The sequence below is a fragment of the Apodemus sylvaticus genome, chromosome 17 (genome assembly GCF_947179515.1).
Source record: "Apodemus sylvaticus chromosome 17, mApoSyl1.1, whole genome shotgun sequence".
In the NCBI taxonomy this organism is placed as follows: domain Eukaryota; kingdom Metazoa; phylum Chordata; class Mammalia; order Rodentia; family Muridae; genus Apodemus; species Apodemus sylvaticus.
In genome coordinates this window covers 15754714-15777106 of record NC_067488.1, presented here as the reverse complement: position 1 = coordinate 15777106, position 22393 = coordinate 15754714, and the positions used below count along the sequence as shown (strand labels likewise).

General features: G+C 32.9%; 1 protein-coding gene across 3 annotated transcripts in view; it reads left to right on the top strand.

Moving 5' to 3' along the window:
• Positions 1-22393, top strand: part of Csmd3 (CUB and Sushi multiple domains 3) — a 1209570-nt gene that overhangs the window by 1182224 nt on the left and 4953 nt on the right. For all 3 annotated transcript variants that reach the window (XM_052161507.1, XM_052161506.1, XM_052161505.1), the window contains 7 exons: positions 4458-4569; positions 8698-8877; positions 11049-11114; positions 14808-14966; positions 16503-16615; positions 20403-20490; positions 21566-21701. In XM_052161507.1, the coding sequence (XP_052017467.1) occupies positions 4458-4569; positions 8698-8877; positions 11049-11114; positions 14808-14966; positions 16503-16615; positions 20403-20490; positions 21566-21701 (854 nt within the window). The remainder of the gene's footprint in view (positions 1-4457; positions 4570-8697; positions 8878-11048; positions 11115-14807; positions 14967-16502; positions 16616-20402; positions 20491-21565; positions 21702-22393) is intronic.

The following is a 22393-nucleotide window of genomic DNA, read 5'->3' as shown; positions in this document are numbered from 1 at the left end:
TGTTTAGTATAGCATGAAATGCATTTTATTTTGATAATTTAATACATATATTATTACAGTTTATTATTATGCTCAGGCCCTACGACATTTCCTTAACCCCAATCTCTACCTCTTGTTGCTTCCCTTCCTTCCCCCAAATAGATTACAGCTTATGACTTCGTAACATGTGTAGCTTATTTCTTTAATTACATATGCACACTATTTCATTTTATATTCCACATATGAAAGAAAACATGCATTGTTTGTCAGAGTTGGACTTCTCTTAGTATAATGATCTCTGATTTGATCCACTTTCCTTCAAAGTGTCATAATTTCATTTTTCTTTACAGATGAATGAGCTAAGGAATAGATGAGTCTCAATGCAAGAAATACAAATCAATATGTGAAAAGTGTTCAACATTCTTATCCAGCAGGGAAATTAAAATTACAACTTCTTTAAGCTTGTATTTTACCTGACTCAGACTTGCTATCATCTAAAGAAAAAAAGGGTTTCAGAGAAATTTTAAGTGCCTATGCTTTTCTTCAGTCTTTTGTTCAGTTTTGTTTTTCTTCTTTTTCCTTTTTCCTTTTTCTTTTCTTTTCATTCTTTTTGTTCTGTCTTCTTTCTTCCATGCCTTCCTTCTGTTTGTCGTTTCTCCCATCCTTTCTTCCTTCCTTTCTTCTCTCTTTCTCTCTTTTGTGTTGAAACTACCTTTTAACTATACATATCACCTTCAAACTCACGTTTTTTTTTTTTTTATCTCAGTCTTCCATGTGTGCAATTGTAGGTACTGATATCCCGCTGAATTTCACTGAGGGCTTTAAGTAGATATAACCAGTCTGTATGGAAGTTTGCCAAAAGTTAGTCATATGTGCTTTATGAGTTTACTTTTGTTGGCATACATAAAAAAACAATGGCAAACTCATATTTGCATTCATGAACACATAAATGCGGGTATTATGTATGAAAGGGTTGTGGTTAGAGAAAATGAAAATGTATTTCTAGAAAACATGCAAATTGAACTTGACAGTAAGACAAGTAGGAAGCTGGTAGCAGTGGGCATCAGAAAATCTCTAAGCAGCATATAGAGTGAGGAGTTATATAAGTGTGCGAGGAGATTTTACAGGAAAATGTGAGAGTTGGGAGGAAAAGTGAAACAAGAGTCTAAAGAAGAAATATAGAAAGGCCCACTTGTTTGAAAAATGCTTATTTTATATGTCTATTATTGATATGGTAAGTTTCTGAAAAGCAGTCTCCCCCTCACCTGGTATTTTAAAATTCATAGTTAAGTTTTCATATGGGAATCATTCAGCACGTCCATTCATGTATGATTTACCTTTTTTTCTCCTTTCTTCAGATTTCATGTATAGATTCAGCAAGTTTTCCTTTACAAGGGTCAAAGTGGAATCAAATCACATGCTGATTCTACAAGGAAATAGACCATTTATACATTTCCCAATTGCTTCTGTGGCAAGCTTTTCTAAATTGTGTGATGCTGAGAAAAATTCAGTGTGAACCTGAAACATGTCCATTTCTAAAGGAAGGGCTCATCTAAAGTGCCATATTTTTTTTTTTTTTTGCTAAAAATAGTTTCCACTTATCTACTTTTAAAGCTCAGTATGAACATTGATTTCAGAGTGTTTTCAGTTTTTCAGGCTTGCTTCAGTATGGTTCAGATAATACCAAACTGTAGAAGTATGTTTCTGTCTTGGTAACATAGGTATTTTAGAGAACTTAGTCATATGCTTCTAGAAAAGGCTGTCATCAATTGATCTAATTGCACATAAAAGGGTACTTGTTATGCAGCATAAATCTGTCTCTCATGGTTTCACTATGTAATCCTGGCTAGATTAAGTGATAGGCCAAAGTGATAGGTATGTCTCCAATGTGGTAGGATTAAAAAACATTCATTACCAGAGTAGCCATGAAATTTTAATACATTTATTAATTTGTGGGATGTAGGTTACCAGGGCACACCTCTGAAGAAAAAAATTTGCAAGTGTTCATTCTCTCCTAATGCAATATGAGTCCTGGGGAGTGAACTCAAGTCATCTGGTTTGGCAGCAAAACCATTGTTCTCTGAGTCATCTTGCCAGTCATGTGAAACATTGATATTAATAACTGTTCATTAAATCCATCTGATTCTCTGAAGACTAAGACTTTTTCCAAACATCATTTGAGAAAATGGAACAGGAATATTTAAGTTTAGAGTAGCAATATAGCAAAGGAACAAGAGCATTAACTTTCATTTTTTAATTATTTTTATCATTATTGAAAAACATTATGTCAGCATAACCTTGAAATCTATGATGTAAAGTGATATATATGTTTTATTTTATTAAGTAAAATACATTAAAGTTTCAAAATAATATTAATTTTATCAGTGTTTATTAAAATTAAAATATACTGAAAAAGTTAAATTAATGGTGTGAACTTTGTTACCAGGATAAAGGCAACATGCATGAAGATAAGTTTATAAGTTTTTTGATAATTTATTGGAAGATAACAATAAGTATTTTTCATTTGTAAATGTTATATTTCTGAGTTGAGCAAAGAAATTCCTGCTTGAGAATAGCAAAAATCACACAATTCTAGACACTATAAATCATGTGTTGGTATATGCAAGTTATAGATAGAGAATGAACTAATCTAAGCATAGAAACTAGGCATTGGACAAGAATATACAGGTTATTTATTATACTCTATATCTGTATATTAGTATTCATATTTCTATTGGACATGTTTCCAAAAAGATGTTACTTCTGTTTATATCCAAACTTCATACATAAAATATTTGTCTTATCAAAAACAGTCTGAGGTACAGTTCAGTGACAGATCATTCTTCTGACATACATGAATCCCTAGGTTAATGCACAAGCACTGGGATAACAAACAACAACAAAAACAAAACAAACACATATTCACAGAGTCCCACAGTCCAATCTAATCTTTCTATTCACATTGGTTTGACAGGTATCTCATTCTAAGGGAGTAACTTTATATGCATAGAAAACTAATTACAGAGAAATGGAAGACAAAACTAAGAATAGCTGAGCTATTCAAGACAAGATTTTTTTTTTAATTTCTGAAAACTTGAATTTCACTATTTTGCGTGTGTAGGATTATGAAGTAGATTTGGGGATATAGATTTTACTATAAGCATTTAGAGTATGTCACCTGTTGATACAGATAATGAAATAATATGTGTCCAATATAATTTTTTTCTACTGAGATCATTGCAAACGAGAATAAATTAATTTTGAATAGTGACCTCAAGTCTGGGAAAGAAGAGCTGTCAAAATGATTGATAAGTCATTGAGGTCAATTACGGATTAAGAGCCTTGAACACATTTTTCATTAACTACCGTATAACTCTCTAGGCATGGGAAGATACATTATTTGGAATCAGTGATTATTTCATAAAGTAATTATAACTATGGAATATTTTCAATCGGACTCTTTAGATATTTAATCCCAAGATATTCTATCAAATAATGATGATGATGTCCAGTTTGCAATTGAAATTAATATCTTTGCATATTGATTGAGGGAAACATATTGAGTTATATTTTAGTACTTGAAATAATGAATAAGCTAATATAAGTTATAAAACATATACATATTTTTCAATTAAAATATTATTATTATTCATCCTTAAACCAAGAATTTTAGGACTAATGTTGATAGTAATAATAGATAGGAGAAAGCAGGGCCTCAGTGATAATTTCTAAACCAGTGACTGAGCTTTGTTAGGTGATTTTTCAGGGAATCTGAAGAGACCAACACTAAGTACCACTTGTCTGGTCATACTCTAGTAATCTTTTGATAAATCTTATTAATTTTTTGCATTGTATTATGAGCTAATGACTTGTTTCCTACTTTCACTGCCACAGAGGAATTTAGCATGTTTACACTAAAAGTCTAAAAGATAGTGCCAACTTATAAGTAGAATTAAAGCTCTTTCTTACACATCCTCTTACCCTCTGAGACACTTCAGAACTAATTCTCTTCACAACCAATTCTCCAATCAGTTCTACTGCTTCCCCTGACATTGTTTCTTACTTATTTGAATTATCCACAGCAATTAATTAAGTATATTCTCCACTAGACCATGAAACGAATGATGTACTCACTTCTGAAAGCTTTTCATCATGTTTTTATCATTTTTATTTGTTTTTAGAAAAATGTCTTATAGAGTCTAGGCTGACCTTGAACTCTAAATGTGATTAAAGATGGTCCTCAATTCTCATTAATCTCCTCAGTGCTTAGATTACAGTCTATCCCGTATAATGCCAAGGTTTTGTGGAGCTCATGATCTTTGTTGAAATTCCAATTGAGTGATTCATAAATGCTAACTCAACAAGCACTCTTTAAATTCTATCTTACAGATTTCTTCTGAGAATATTTTCATCCACATATTTTTCTGTTTAGTGCTACTTTTGGAGTTACATTTTGATTTTTATCTCATTTACTATAGGTAGGAAGTGTTGTACAGTTCCACTGCAAAAAGGGACACCTGCTTCAAGGATCTACAACAAGAACTTGCCTTCCTGATCTGACATGGAGTGGAATTCAACCTGAGTGCATACGTAAGGATTATACACTTTTATAGCATGTATCTTGAGTCTCCATTCATACATACATTTTTTCTTACAACAATGGAAACTAATTTGTGTCTTTATAAGATCCATATAAAATTATTTTAGATTAGTGCAAAACGTATTTCATTTTAACAATTTTAGTCTTGTATCAAAATCCCATGGAACACAGTGTTTCCAAAGAAACCAGAACTTAGGAGGTACAATTTTGTTCCTTTGGCAAAAGTTCTTTACCTGATGTTTTAAACAATGGTTACTTTCTTGTTTCCTGGGTCTGCACTCAAAATTGAAATACTATGAAATAAAAGACGTTATACATTAATGAATCATAGTGACTTTTAATCACATGTCAGGAGGTTTTCAGAGAATATGAGGCAAACTAGAACAACAAAATGAATGAAAGGAAAGAAATTTTCAGAACCATCTAACCAGTTTTAGAGTCACTAAGTAATATTTGGACATACAATTTGAAATAAATTAAGCTATTTAGATGCTTGTACTTCATTTCCCCTAATATTCTCTTTCTCTCTCATTTTTTAAATTCTAAATCTCATGCAAAGAGTAACAACAACAAAAATATAAATGAAAATATCAACACTCATCAGTAATGTTTCAATTATGAAGTTAGGTTTTAATGAAAACATACTGTGGATATTCTTAAACATTGGCAGGACCCCACAATGAAAAAGGTGATCCTTCCTAAATTAATTGCTTACATAGAACAAGAATCATGACTTCACTGACTGGCTTACATCTAGTTATGGCAAAATTCTTCATAAAAGAATTCCTCAGTATAGCCTCAGTATAGAAGAATTTGAATCTAGCAACATGGCTTCTCTGACAAGGCATCACATCCAAAGACTCTGTATGTAAATACAACATTTATTCCCTTGATGTGATTGTCATCTCAGAGGCTTACAGAAATGCTTGCTCATAATTTGTAGTTCTCTTTGAACTCTGACTGGCTTGTTCAACTCAGCTGTTCTGGCTCAAATTCCTCTCTAAGCTGCCTGATTCAATCTGTATTTTTCTCAGTTTCTGAGAGAACTGCAATGCTTGGTCTCAAACTAACACTAGCCATCTGTTCTAATATTCTGGCTCCTTCTTATTCTATGGCTTCAATTGCCTTTACTGACCTGCACTGAACTGCACTCATGAGGGAACTCAACTCAAACGCACTGCACTCACATCATTGATTCCCAAGTCACTAATCGATCTACACTGTGCTGAACTGAACTGATTGAACAGAACTGGTTCCCAATTCAAAGAAACTCTCCTCACTCAGGTGTCTTCCAATTGGATGTAACATTTCAACATAACTGCTTCCTTCCACAAACTAAACTGTGTACTAAAGCCATGTCTATATTCCAGTCAGAGTAAACATGAAAAAAATTCTCTATCCTTCTAGGTTTATATGATCTGGCCAGATTACAGACACACCATGGATTATGGTATGATCTGGCTGGAACAAAGACACATCCTTAATTCCTAACAGTGGAGATAAAATCAATTTGTTGAAGGAAGTAGACATCATTGAGAGTGATGTCTAATTGAGGGGCAAAGAGACAAATTAGAAAGTGATTTGATAGAATGAGTCAGAGATAAGAGTTGCCCAACTCACATGAGAACAGATGGGAAAGAGAGGCTATTTAAAAGAGCACGCTGTAAGATGGTACAACCACTGTGGAAATCAGTCTGGAGGTTCCTCAGAAAACTGGACATGAGACTTCCAGAGGACCCTGCTATACCTCTCCTGGGCATATACCCAAAGGATTCCCCGGCATGCAATAAAGACACTTGCTCCATTATGTTCATAGCAGCCTTATTTATAATAGCCAGAAGCTGGAAATAACCCAGATGCCCCTCAAAGGAGGAATGGATACAGAAAATGTGGTATATTTACACAGTGGAATACTACTCAGCAATTAGAAACAATGAATTCACAGAATTTTTAGGCAAATGGTTTGATCTGGAAAATATCATCCTAAGTGAGGTAACCCAATCACAAAAGAATACACCTGGAATGCAATCTCTGATAAGTGGATATTAATTAGCCCAGAAGCTCTGAATACCCAAGGCACAAATTGCATAACAAATGACTCCCATGAAGAAGTATGGAGAGGGTCCTGATCCTGGGAAGGATTGATCTAGCATGGGAAGGGAATATAAGGACAGAGTAAAAGGAGGGAGGAGATTGGAGAAGGGATGGAGAAAAGAAGGTTTATGGGACATATGGGGAGGGGGGATCCTGGAAAGGGGAAATCATTTGGAATGTAAACAAAGAATATAGAAAACAAAAATATTTAAAAAAAAAAAGAGCATGGTAGAGAGAGGGAGAAAAGTGTTTTTTTTATTTTTATAATTTTTTTATTTTCAATATTCTTTGTTTACATTCAAAATGATTTTTCCCTTTCCAGATTCCCTCCTCCCCATAAGTTCCCTAAGCCCTCTTCCCTCTGCCCATTCGTCTATCAACCTCGTCCTACTTCTCTTTCCTGGTATTCCCCTACAGTGCTGGAACAAGCATTTTCAGGACCAGTGACCTCTCTTTCCTCCTTCTTGGGAGTCATTTGATATGTGAATTGTGTCTTTGGTATTCAGAGTTTCTGAGCTAATATCCTCTGGGAGACACATTGTAGATAAAGACATAATGAACCAGAGAAGAGGAATCCAGAAGATTAGAACAGATTTCCAGAGTTAGTCTTAGGCCAAGCAGAGCAATTCAATCAGAAGCTGAGAGAATACAGTTTTAATCAATCAGCTCTGAAAGGAATTTTGAGTCAGTATGACAGAGTTGATGGCTAGCCAATAATTATATATGGCAAAAGTTACATTTACACCTCAAAATATGTATTTTATAACAGGTGTAGCTATTGAAACTGTGCTCAGTTCCAATAAATTGAGGTTCCTTCGTGAGCTACGTTTATCATTTGCTTTCTTAAGTACAGTGTACCATCTCCAGGTACTGCTTTGTAATAGCAAAGGTCTGTGTGTATTATGTGGAGCTTAAGAATGCAGAGCTGGACACTGTCAAACAAGCATATAATGTGAGCTTTTCAGAAAGCTATGGCATAAACATCATATATTCAAAGCTAGCTTTGGCAAGTGAAACCTATTATCAAAATGAGAATTTATAAAAGAATAATAATATAGCCATACAGTAGAGTGTTTGTCTAGCATACATGAGGTCCTAGGATTTATATATATATCAATGAAAACAAAGTCAGTGGAAACAGACTTTCTGCTACACAAAAATTAATTGAATTGAACTTTATATTAATAATTGAATTAAGTGTACACCATTTATCACTGTGTTTAGCATGTAGCATAAAATATTAATTGTTATTCATAGCTTTTTGAAGCTCTCTTAGGAAATAAATGGAAGAATACAGTTTATTAAATAAATTGGTCAGAAAAAAAGCAACCCAAAATAAAAAGAATGAAATGATTCTTTTAACATGTAGATCAAAATATAGCCACAGAATTCCAGATGCTCAAAATATTAAAATATATTCCTACATAATATAAAATTAATATGAGACCATATGATGAAGCTATAGCATTTGGCTTCAAGAGATATTTTTTCATTTAAAATAAATATATACTTTTATATTAAATATATATTTCTAGAAATTATATAGAAACATAAGCTTGTGAAAATTTTTACTTCAGGGTTCTATAATTTTTATTAAATTTTACTGTTCTTTGCATCTCTCCAGGATTGTGCTATAGTATTCATTTAGGAGGTTAAATTGTCAGGGTCAGTTTTCGTCATTTCTGTTTGTCTTTTTTTCTTTGTTTCTTTGTTTCTTTATTTCCTTCTTTTCTTCCTTCTATTCTTCCTTCATTCCTTCTTTATTTCCTTTCTTTCTTCCTTTTTGTTTCCTTTTAAAGTCTACCAGTATTATTCACACACTTTCTTAGGAAATCTCAAGCTATAAAAATAAAGTAGTGCATAATCACTTTGACATATTTTCATTGGGTCATTATATTAATTTTTGAAATGCTCACTTAAAGAATAAAATTAGAGTTAAGATAAACTGTATATTTTGACTATTGCCTCAATATTTTAGTGATGGGTCTCAAAAAAGTTAACAATTTTCTCTGCTCTTAATATAGCTCACAGTTGTAAACAACCAGAAAGTCCTGCTCATGCAAACGTTGTAGGAATGGACCTTCCCTCACATGGGTACACACTGATCTATACCTGTCAGCCTGGATTCTTCTTAGCAGGGGGAACTGAACATAGAGTATGTAGATCTGATAACACCTGGACTGGAAAAGTTCCTATCTGTGAAGGTAATGTTTCATTTTAGATGCTTTAACATATTAGGATGTGCTGTTTACATCGTTTTGTTTTTATTTTTATTTTCTATATTCTTTGTTTACATTCCAAATGATTTCCCCTTTCCTGGTTCCCCTCTCCCCAACAGTCCCATAAGCCCTCTTCCCTCTGCCCATTCCCCAATCACTCCTCTTCCATTTCTCTGTCCTGGCACTCCCCTACAATGCTGCATCAAGCCTTTCCAGGACCAGGGCCCTCTCCTTCCTTCTTCTTTGGAATCATTTGATATGTTAATTGTGTCTTGAGTATTCAGAGCTTCTGGGCTAATTAATTCCCACTTATCAGTGACTGCATTCCATGTGTATTCTTTTGTGATTGAGTTACCTCACTTAGGATGAAATTTTCCAGTTCCAACCATTTGCCTAAAAATTTCATGAATTCATTGTTTTTAATTGCTGGGTAGTATTCCATTGTGTAAATATACCACATTTTTTGTATCCATCCTCTATTGAGGGACATCTGGGGTCTTTCCAGCTTCTGGCTATTATAAATAGGGCTGCTATGAACATAGTGGAACATGTGTCCTTATTTGCATGCCGGGGAATCCTCTGTGTATATGCCCAGGAGTGGTACAACAGGGTCCTCTAGAAGTGTCATGCCCAGTTTTCTGAGGAACTGCCAGACTGATTTCCAGAGTGATTGCACCAGCTTGCAATCCTACCAGCAGTGGAGGAGTGTTCCTCTTTCTCCACATCCTCACCAACACCTGCTGTCTTCTGTGGTTTTAATCTTTTTAAAACAAAAAATATTGTTGGACAAGTCCAAATTTTGAAGCTATGTAGGCATTTTTGATTCCAGAAAAATGGACACTCAGGCCATTCTATACTATCTTTTCAATGCTAACTTGAAAAGTTAATTCCATTTCTCTTTCTGCCCCCTTCACATTTTCTCTCTAAAATGGTTTTATTAGTATATTCGCTTTCTAAGTTTGTAGGCAACATTTTACAATGTTACCTACATGTGTTTGACTTCACATGATAGAAATTTATTCTTTCATATGTATTAAGTATGAAAGTTGAAAATAAGGGGTAAACAAGCTTTGGTGTATTCTAACATTCCCAGAGACAGAGAGTTTCCCTACCCTCTGTCTTCTCTGGGCAATCACTACCATTTTTTGACTCGTAATCTCCCAGTGAATTCTGACTTCATCTTCATATATGTTACTTTTCTTTGCATGCTCATGACATATTCTTATGAGGAAAATTTTCTACTTATGATTTAGTCTAATTTCAGTATTATTCTATCTTGATATTACCAGTTAATTGCAGCTACAATTTCCTTCCAAATATAGTCTTATTCTAATGTAGCATGGGTTTTGGAAAGGATATTATTTGATCCTTTTGGTAAGTGACATTGTTTCTGTGTCTTTTATTTCATAGTTTTCTTTTAGAGTCCATATTTTTTCACAGAATTTGGTTTAGAAGTCATAAGTAAGAACTCTAATTTTCACAATTTTTAAATTAGTCAATGTAGCATGATACTTTAAATAGATCTAGTTAGAGTATGCACTTTTTTTGCATCTGCTGAACTTTCCACTTTTCCCAGTGATACTGCTGTTCCAACCTTTACTATTCTTCCAAATATTTTGTCCCATTAAATGTTCTTAAGTACGTGACAGGTTTCCTTTGGCACAGACTATGCAAAAGAGTGTATTTCAGAGCTCCTACCGTTTCTGTTGTCTCAGACCCCACATGTCATCTTGTTGATACATGGGTATTCTTTGGCATGCCTCAAGACTTTAGATTTTTATCTTACCCAATTTCTGGTACACAATGTAATATTTTAGCAAATTCTGAATTTTAAATGTGAACCCTGTATGAATATTTTCCCCCATTTTCTACAAGGAAAAACACAGTCCTCAGTGTCTGTGATGGAATCAATTGTTTCATGTTAGTGTCTGCCTTTAATCAAAGATAAGCTGTCTATGAGGATTAAATAAAAGTCTGTGTCCCAAAGGGCTGTGATGGGAATAATTGCTAAAGCTGTTAATTAGAAGGTGCTTTGATTGACATAGAATGAGCAAAGAGTTTTGAAGGAAATTTGGTAACATTTCAGACTAAAAATGATAGTGTGCCACACTGTATATAGTATATTGACTTTTGGAAATGCTGTTTTGTTGCCACAGCTGGTTCCAAAATATTAGTGAAAGACCCTCGGCCTGCCTTAGGAACACCCAGTCCAAAACTAAGTGGTAAGTAATTGGTTGTTCTAGAAAGCATGATCTCTAAAAGTGATCTACAATTTTATCATTACTTACTTAATAAATTTGACGTAATATGTGACAAAATTATGCTTTATGTTAGTTATGATTATTATATTACATATTATCTTATTACATGAAAGATTTTAATATATCCAAGAATTATTAGAGATAGTTATTTCTGTCAAAATCATGACTTATATAGCTATCTATATATTTTTGTTTTAAAATCTTTTTACAATAACAATGGCAATGATTTTTATGTACAAAATTAAAATAGACAAGACTTAAGATTATAACACTACAGTCAAAATAAATACAAAGATGAAACAAAATTATAGACGACCAAACAGAAAAATTTCTAATGAATAAAGGAATATTTTCAAAAGATTTTTTAATAAAAGAGATAAGAATATGACAGAACAGGTTAAATGTATTTAAAAGTTTGGGGAAATTTCAGTAATTGTCAATATTATTTTCCTATATCTATAAATTATTATAAAATTATATCTTAAATTTTAATGGATGATATTGAAATAGCTTAATAATCTTACACAAGGGTAATATTTACAATATTTTCAAAGAGATACCAAGCACATATTGCTCCTCTGATGAGGACTGTCAAATTTTAAAGGAATATGCCAGTCATCTAAGTCTCAAAGAAATTACACTGACACTGTACTCATCATATATGCCATAATTATAATTAAAATTGCAAGCATAGACATCATGTGAAGAAGAATATTGGACCCATTGCACTTGGGGAATATAGATGGAATTTGAATTTGAAATTTTAGTGAATCAAACCCTATATTATAGTAAAAACATAATTTTAAGTCATATTTATCACTGGTATATTTTCTTTTACATATTCATTAAAAGTAATGAATCATATTAGGAGATTAAAGTGCAAAATGTATTATCATTATACCATTTTTAAAATAAATATTTAATATAATTCAATACCAATTCATCATCTTAAAAGTTTCCCAACCTGTTAGAAAGTAAATAACTTCCAATTGCATAAAATCTACAAAAATTTAGATTAATCATTATGAAAATAATATACTACACTGTGTTATTTTCATAAGCAATAAATGGGACACAGGGATTAGGTGTCACAAGAATGAAAAATTATCAATGGGATCAAGCCAGAGCCATGGTCATATAATAATATTATGAAGCCACAGTACAGAAGTTTGAAGTGATACTTAACTTTAATAAAAGGGTGGCAGACAAGGGCAAGACATTTTCATTGCCCCCTTTTTATTATGGGGCATTTAGATTATTTCCATTCCATAGCTATTGTGAACAGAGCAGCAATTAACATGGCTGAGCAAGTATGTGGAACCAGAAGGATACTGAGCTCTTTGGGCATGTATCAAGGCGTGGTATAGCTGGGTCATATGGAAAATTTACTTGTAGATCCCAACAATATATAAGATCCCCCCACAACCCCTTTAACATTTCTTAATATTTGTTCTAGTTTTCTAATTGGTTGTTCAGTGCCAAATGCTGTGCCCTGAAAACATACATAAAGTAACATTATATTCAGATAACTGGCAATATTTAGGAATATATATATATATATATATATATATATATATATATAATAAAAATAAATTTTTGTATAAATTTTATATAAAATATAATTAATACAGAAATAATATTATATATATATATACATATACATATACACACACACACACAATAACAATCACTAAAAAGTAAAGGCCATGAATTTAGAGGAGAGTGTGCATGGAATGATTTGGAGGGAAGAGAGGGAATTGAGAATCATTATACTTATAGTCTTCCAAAGAAACATCACTAAGAAGAATAGTACTGGTTATTTATTCCTGTTAGTTTTTTTGATGTTCACATCAGCCTTAGTCAGATGACACTTTGGAATTTTCAAAGGACTCTCAAATAACTAATTAGTTTTAATTTTGAGAAAGCCTAAAAGGTAAAAAGAAGTGCTATCAACTCGTGACTTAGCACAAGGGAGAAACCACTCTGAGGTTCTCTGCTCTTCACCTGATTTACATGTACATGGAAAGAGAAGCATTATGGTGGAAAGTTGAACTCAACAGAAGATTATCATTATGCATTCTACTCTGTTCTGTTTATGTTCCTTGGAAATCTGGCATCCGCAATCAAGGAAATAGTTCTTCAAATGAAGCAGCCATCCCTACAAAATATTTAATGTTTTATATCACAGTGATTATTCATCTTGATACAACTGATATCTCAGGAATTGCTACATACCTTTTCTAAGAACTTACTAATATCTTCCCAAAATGAGGATTTTTTCATTTACATATATTAACTAAAAGTCCTACTTTATTTAAGTTTCATGAAACAAGATCATTAAATAACAGTTTATTTTTATTAAAGGTATGGAGGCAGACAATAATCATCACAATTCAGACCCAGAGAAATAGGCAATGTGAAAAAAGAGCAATTACTGATTTTCAGCTACTTACCAGAAACAACCTGTAGGACTTCCTATCTTTTTCTCCTTCAATCTTCTCAATATGCCGCTCCATGCAAATGAGCATTCTAAGGCAGGGGATTTTGCTGATCAGTCCCTTCATATAGTTTGTAGGTATACTTTTGCTATCCAAAAGCTATCAAAGCAAATGTATCTTTCTTATCATATGTCAAACAAGGTCATTGAGTACATAACAAGATGCCTTGATATTTTCAGATAGAGTGTCAGTAGATGGATGACTTGATAAAGGCTTAAGAGAAAAAGCTATAGATAATTAATGATGGCATATGCATGGTCATTGCACCCCCCACACAGTGCAATTATGTGGTGAGCTAATTTATCTGAATCACAGCTAAAACAATTAGTTAAATGTTTTGGATTGCTTACATTAAGATTCTAAGTCACATTTGTTAATCTCATATTAAGTATGAGGGAATCAAGGTTTAGAACCAAGAAATTTATGTAAAATGACAGAATTTATCAATATAGAAGAGGGCATTAGATAAAAGCAGCATCACTCCAGGGTCTTCTTGAATGTAACTTGTACTATATTTTACTCCAGTTTGTTCTGTCTCATAAGAATGGGGCAATTCCAATGACAATTCTTTTATTTCTAAAAATACTTGTAAACCTCAAAGCTGTCAATAAAGTGAAGCCCCGCTCTATTTCTATTTTTGGAATAAATAAACTCAGCATTCTGTGAAAAGGACAAAGAGCCATTACCTCCAGGCTGCCTCCAGGGCCATTTGAAAGAGCAGGACAGGTTTACATTCTCTCCATTGAATCTGTTTTAGGATACTAGGAGAAAGGTTTCTGGAGACATACTCAGAGGTTTGAAGGCTCATGGAAATCATCTCATTTTTTGTTTTGAAAGAAGAAAAGTATGTTAAAAGAGAGAAAACATTAGTAAAGCATGTGTTTCCTCAATTCTAACTACAAGACTCATATCTATCCTTTTTAGGAGTCTCACTTTTCTATTGATAATAATTGAACAATCTTAGGCTTTAAAATTGTGATTTATTCTTAGACATTTATAATAAAATGAAGAACATGCTAAATTCTACTCATTGAAGATGACTTATGTTTAGAGATAGATGATTTTCTTCAACAGATTAAAGGATTTAATCCAGTATGGGATGATCATACTTAGCACTGTGAAATTAAAATGTGCCATGTATTTAATCTGTTCACAGTTCCTGATGATGTGTTTGCCCAGAACTACATATGGAAAGGCTCTTATAATTTCAAAGGAAGGAAACAGCCCATGACCTTGATAGTCACTAGCTTCAACGCCTCTACTGGCAGAGTCAATGCTACTCTGAGCAATAGCGACATGGAGTTGCTGCTTTCAGGTATTAACTTCAACTCTAGCCAAGGTTACGAATCTTGGTTTTCACTTTGATCCTGGCCTACTACTGTGAGATACTTCTTATATTCAATTTTAAGCAAAGTATAATTTATTAAGAAGCAAGGATTTTGAAGTTTTGGGTTGATGAGTGGATGTTGCTATATAAATATAAACCTGAAATGGTGAATTTAAGTGACTTTAAGACTGTTTTATGTAGAGAGAATTACAGATCTTGTTCTAGACTAGTACTCACATTTGTTGAAATGGATTTATGATAATGTAAGTAACAGATATATTGTAATTTCTTTTAGACTATAGCATTGTTGTGAAATTATTTCAAATAAATTAATTTATGGTATATATCAAATAAAATTATTATATTTGAAAATATTATAAGAAACATGGCATATTATTTTGTATTGTTATAGCATCCTATAAACTACATTTATCAGAATTTAGTATACATTACATTTTAAAATATGGAATAAATTGGAAAACCTTAATTTGAATGAGTGATGTATTTACATTTAAAGTATATTTTATATATCTTTGCTTCTTAGTAAATTATCCAAATAATCCCCAGTAAATTAAAAATAAAACACATGAAAGTTTATAATAATTTTATTATCTTTCATTCTGTATGATTATATTAGACAATTATAATCATTTCCCACAAATATTAAATGTTAGTATCCTTATGGTTTTTTCATTGATTCTAATCTGCTTTAGAGCAAGTTTTGTCTTTCCTTATCTTGATATTCCCAGCACATTCTTAAGGTCCCTTACTAATTAGTAAAGCAGTAGACAAGACAACAAGAGGCAAATTGTAATCAATAGTCAATCATAAAATGATTGCTCATTTCCTGACTTATCATTCCCTTAACTGTGTCTATACTCCAGCCGATTACAACTCTCAGAAGATCCAGTTAAAAGAACAATTTTAGGTCTTTTTGCTCCTTGTATTTATATTATTCCCATGTTTGCCATCTTGAGCTAAATTATTAAGTTTCAAGGTATAGCTCACATGTTCTTCTACTAGATAGATATTTTCTGATAGACCTACAGTGAAAAGATTCTCCTATTCCAGCCTAACATTTATCACATTTCATCATATGTTTTACTTGCTTGTGTATCATATTAGCAATTTCTACTCTACTGAAAAAGTTTAAGCATAGAACTCACATATAATTATTTTTAATGACTCCTGTAATACCCAAAGCACAAAATTAGCACCTAACTCATTGTAATAAAATACACCAAGAATTTAAACTTCTAGTTTGTATCTTTTAATTTGCAGGGCTGACTACAGGACGAAGTCACTTAGTTGGCACTACCATTTAGGGAAGTTAGAAATTTAGATAAGATTCAATTTGTTATTTCAGATTAGAAACAGGTATATTTTTCAGTCATATGCACTATGTGTGCAAACACTGTTGACTTGAAGTTTGCCTTATTTCTTTGCATTTCATAATATATCTAATAAGCAATTGATAATAAAAATTTTGACTATTTATAACATAGATGCTTTTATATTTTTCAGGGGTCTACAAAAGCCAGGAAGCTCGTCTAATGTTACATATATATCTTATTAAAGTACCAGCGCATGCTTCTGTAAAGAAAATGAAGGAAGAAAATTGGGCCATGGATGGATTTGTAAGTACAATTCCTTAAAGCAATCCTGCTGATCTTAGTGGCAAATTTATAGATTTTTTTCAGAAAAGGAGTTTTTTCTCAAGTTAGCTCATTTGGACATGTATTCTTTAATATAATCCCATATACATAATATTATCAGTTTCAAACAAGCTCAGTATTTATTGAATTTTATTAAAGTCTTCTAACTTCTGTGATATGAATAGTCATGTAAATATTTGTGTTTGTATGTTTTGGTTTGTGTGCCATATTTTGCATTTCATCAAATATATTCTTATCAGCAATGGCGATAAAAATGTGGATGAAGAACAATGTGAGGTCAAGTGTGTTAGATTTACAATCTTACCACTCCCAAAGCAGAAAGGTCATAGTCTGAGGTAAACCTGTGATTTATAATGAATTCATTTCTCTAAATCATCGTGTGTGTGTGTGTGTGTGTGTGTGTGTGTGTGTGGTGTGTGTGTGTGTGTGTGTGTGTGTATTTCCATTTTGACAGGACCCAATATTTAAGGCATATACAATGAATTTAAAACTGGATCAAACATTCAAATTTAAAATTGTCTATTAATTGTTGTATTGGTTTAGAATTTTTCTTTAAATTATAACACTCACAGTGTAATAGTTGACACTATAAACCCCATGAGACCCTATCCCTAAATACTGATTTGTTGAAAAATGTAGCTGTAACTTGGCATAGATGTTTCTGTCTTCAAATTTTTTTATTCTTTAACCTCCTGTCTCAGTCTCCAAAAGGATGTCCCATGCCTTCCCACCCCACCAGACCTCCATACTCCCTGGGGCATCAAGTCTCTTGAGGGTTAGGTGCATCTTTTCTGACTGAGTCTTGATCCAGCAGTTCTCTTCTGCATATGTGTTGGGGGCCTCATATCAGCTGGTGTATGCTGTCTGCTTGGTGGATCAGGGTCTAAGAGATCTTGGGGGACCAGATTAGCTGAGACTTTTGGTCACCCTCCTCCTCAGCTTCTTCCAGTTTTCCTCTATTTCAACCATAGAGGTCACCAGTTTCTGCCCATTGGTTGGGTGTAAATAACTGCCCCTCTTTCAGCTGCTTGTTGGGCCTTTTGGAGGTCAGTCATGATAGGTCCACTTTTTCAAGCACACCATAGCATCAGCAATAGTGTCAGACCTTAGGAACTCCCTTGAACTGGATCCCAATTTGGGCCTGTCATTGGCCTCCTTTTCCTTGACCTTTTCTTTTTCCTCCTGCTGTTCTTTCAGACAGGAACAATTCTGGGTCAGTGTTTTTGATTGTGGGATGGAAGGTCTATAATGTTCTGGCTCACAGTTTGGAGGTGGATACACAGTTGTCCAAAGAGGATTTATGTGAGATTTTTCCATTGTAAAGATGGCTACTACATCTACACAATACACCCTCTTTCTTGTTTGATCACTGACATCAATGGAGGTTTCTAAGGATATTATTTACATCAATAAATCTTTATCCTAATATTCATGTCATTGATTCTTTGCAAAGGACAAACATGAGAGATCATATCTATCATATTTTAAACTCTCTAATATTATATTGATAGGAGTTTTTAAACCCTTAGTAGAGTTAAAAAAAAAGTTGTTTCTAAGGAAAACACTGTCCATCCAGTGTTTAGGTTTTGTTTGTTGTTTTGTTTTGTTTTCATTCTTTATATTTGCAGAGTTTGGAAGTCATAAATCTTCATTTTACTTAGGTTGTTGGATTACATTAAAATGAGGCTCATTCATTCATTAAACTTTGTGGGATGGAGTTTGATTTTTAGTGTGGTCATAGCCACAATAGAATATCTGGGCCTTATGTTGAGAAATGTCAGACTCCCATAGTTAGATTTGTGCACTTTGCTTTTTGGTAAATATATAACATTTTGTTTTAAATACTACAATTCTTTTTTATTTTCTATATTCTTTGTTTACATTTCAAATTCTTATAAGCAAACTATGCCAGTAGGATAATTGAATATATTGACCTTATCTCTATGTTACAATTTATAAGTTATTTATTTTCTTTTTTATTAGATATTTTATTTATTTACATTTCAAACGTTATCCCCTTTTCCAGTTTCCCTCCACAAAGCCCCTATCCTATTCTCCCTTGCCCTGCTGCTATGAAGGTACTCCTCCACCCATCCACCCACTTTCACCTCACCACCCTGGCATTTCCCCACACTGTGGAATCAAGCGTTCACAGTACCAAGGGCCTCTTCTCCCATTGATGACAGAAAAGACCATCCTCTGCTACATACGCATCTGGAGTCATGGGTTTAACTTTAATTACAACAACCATGAGTTATGTAACTTATTGTCCGTTATTATTTCAAGTCTAGAAATAAATTCATCTTACCTGTTAATCACTGAGTAACTAAACTGCATTATTTCCTATTTTATGTACACAGTGAAAGGCCATAGCACATATTTGAATATGTTAAAACACAATTATGAGTTTATACATGTAAAGCACAAATCGTAGATGACTTATAAATAACGTTAAGAACAACCAGTACAACCCAGGTTACAAGAAAATTCTTTCTCCTGGAGGGAGGTAGGTGAGGGATGTCTGCCTGAGGTCAGCCTTCTACTCTATTCTGGGTCTGGGGCAGAAGGAGCAGTTACTACCTGGAGGCCAAGAATTTCAAGGGTCAGAACACTGCATTGTTCTGAATCATACTGACTTATGCTGATGCTTCTGTTGCTTCTTGCTAGGAGTTACCTTCACACTTTCACTTTTCAGTTTTCAGACTCACAATTTGGGGTTATAGGTGCTCACCACCATGTTCCATTGACAGGGAACATTTTTAATAACTCACATTTTAATATTTTAATCTATTCTACAATTGATCAAGTTTTGAATATACATTGGTGAGATTGATTATATGTCCAGATGGCTATGATAACTAGAAAACTCATTTTAGAATAATTTCATCATTTCACGTAGGTATCTCACAGCCTGTAGCTCTCATCCATTTCCCTCAGCACTCATCCCTGCCTTAGACTTAAGCAGCCAATAAGCTATTTTCAGTCTCTATAGATTAATTGTATATGAGTGAAGTGATATTGTATATGGAATTTTGTAAGTAGTTTCTTACATTTAATCTAATGGGAAATAAGGTCTTTGCATTGATAGTATTATATTGGCCTATTATCATACTCACGATGGCTCAGAGTGAGGCTAGGAAAAAACCCAGCTCGATGAATAAAACCATCTTCTTTCTGTGGCATATCTGGAGTGGGAAAAGGGCGAATATAACTAGGTACCTAATTTATGTTTTATTTTCATTTACTTGTATCCATCTATGCCTGAGAATATGCATGCACACCACATACAAGCTGCTGCCTGCAGAGATACAATAATGGTATTGGAACTCTCAGAGCTTTGAGGCACAGGTAGTTCTGAACTTCCTAGTATGGCTACTGAGAACTGAAAGCAGGTCCTCTGGAAGGGCAGGTCTTAAATATTGAGACATCTCTCCATACTCTGTCTCAATTTCTAAGTGTATTATGTTTTGAACAATGTACTCTTAACCTATAAGAGATTTATAAAACTACTGAAGAGTAGTATGCAATATCCAATTTACCAATATTATAATTATTTAAAACTATAAGTTATACCATTGTTTTATAATTGAAATTTTTCTTCAAGTGCTCATTACATAGAAGGAATGGAAAAAACCCAAAGGCCATCATTCACTTTAGTGTTCACTTTATGCATTAAGTATTTATTGAGGATTAAAAAATAAAGATGTCCCTAGTTTTGATATTTAACCAGAATTTTAAATATTTTCAGGTTTCTGCTGAGCCTGATGGAGCTACTTATGTATTCCAAGGATTTATTAAAGGCAAAGATTATGGGCAATTTGGACTACAAAGACTGGGTAATATATTTGATTTTTTTATTTTTATTTTCAAGTGGGTCTTTTGATACTATAGACATTATAAAAATACATAAAATTCTGTATATTTTTTACACTTACAATATCTTGAATTATGCATTGTCAGAATTATATGGTTAGCCATTTTAACACATTTAAAGAATAGCCGTATTCTTTCAAATATCACTTCTTTATGTAATAACTCTATTCAAAACTTAGTTGTTCATTATATCTGTCATTAATATGATGAGTTGTCTTGCCCCTAAGCAAATACAAAGAAGAAAAGGTGATATAGATAACATGGAAATATTAAACTGTAAATTAGTTTTACCTCCTCTCCTGAGAACTATACTACTTCTTTTCAGTTTGAATATTGAAGCAGTTGTCTTACTTCTGAGAAGATGTAGTGGCACTATGAAAAACATTTAAAGCCTAGAAGGAAAAATAACTTTGAGGAATTGGTCCCTTTGAGAGCCTAGTTCTTCTAAAATAAGTTACTTTTTCTGTACTATGATGCACAGTTTTTTTGTAGTTTTCATTTACAATTATGCTAATATGGGCAAAATAATTACTGATACTTTTTTATTTATAATCACATAGCTTTACTGTGTATATTCCGGAGGTACACTGTCTCCTATTTTTAAACACTTGTATGAATATATAAACAATGAATTATTACTCTAAAAGCTATAATTTAAAATTTATATTAGCTAATCAGGACTTTAAACTTTTATATAAATACACTGAGTCACTGGAAAAATATTTAACTAAAATAGATAAAAGATTCAATGGTCTTGGACATTTACACAATAATCTCACTAATTAGAGAGTGTTCAGATGACATGAATGACTGTCTAAAACACTATGTATCTTAGGCAAATGTATAAAAAAACATATATTTCCTTACTTAAAAGAAGCCATTAGCTGTTTTCTCTTCTTTGTTCCCATCCTGAATTTTTCGAAGCCTTATTTTTCTCACTTGAAAATGGAAGAAAATTGTTGATTTTTTTATGTATAAAATCAATTATAAGCTTCAGTTGATTGTGCTTCAATGACTTATTTGTGTTATTTCCATTAGGACTGAATACTTCAGAAGGGTCAAATTCTTCTAATCAGCCTCATGGTACAAATAGTAGTTCCGTGGCCATTGCGATACTTGTGCCTTTTTTTGCACTTATATTTGCAGGATTTGGGTTTTATCTTTACAAACAAAGGTAAGATGCATGATTTCAGTGATGGGAAAAACAAACAAACAAAAAACCCATTTTGCACAAACTTTCAATTCATGCCATTTCTCTGGATTACTCCACCTTCCATTTCATGTGTTGTTAAAATCTATGTGCAGAATAATAACCCTCTCTGATTCTATCCCTCACTGCCATATGCATATATAGCATGGGTAGGTTGCACATGATTCAGTATAACACTTGCTCAGTTTGTGTTTAAATTTCTTGGCACAGAACTTATTGCACATATTATTTTTACATATTAGGCATATTGATATTTTAGAGATATTGAATCTACATTCAGGTTTAAATTGTAGAGATACAAACTACTGCCAGACCAATGGAAAAAACTAGGAATGCTAAGGTTCACTGGCAGTGCTGAACTGTTTTACCCTGGCTGACAGAGAGTCATGTTCTAATCAGTATTTCATCTTTGGTTGCTTGAAGATTACTCAACAGTTATGTATGCTTGTGATAGACCAACTAAATAATATCACATATGATATTCAGTCATATATATTCTATTAAATACAGGTGTTGGAGCACTATATTTAATTCTCCACTATTCAGAAAAATACCTTATCAAGTAAAAATCTGCAAACAGCACAATAAATCAACTAAATATATTTAATTATATTTACACCATTACACAGTTATCTACTTAAGTACATTCTCTTCCA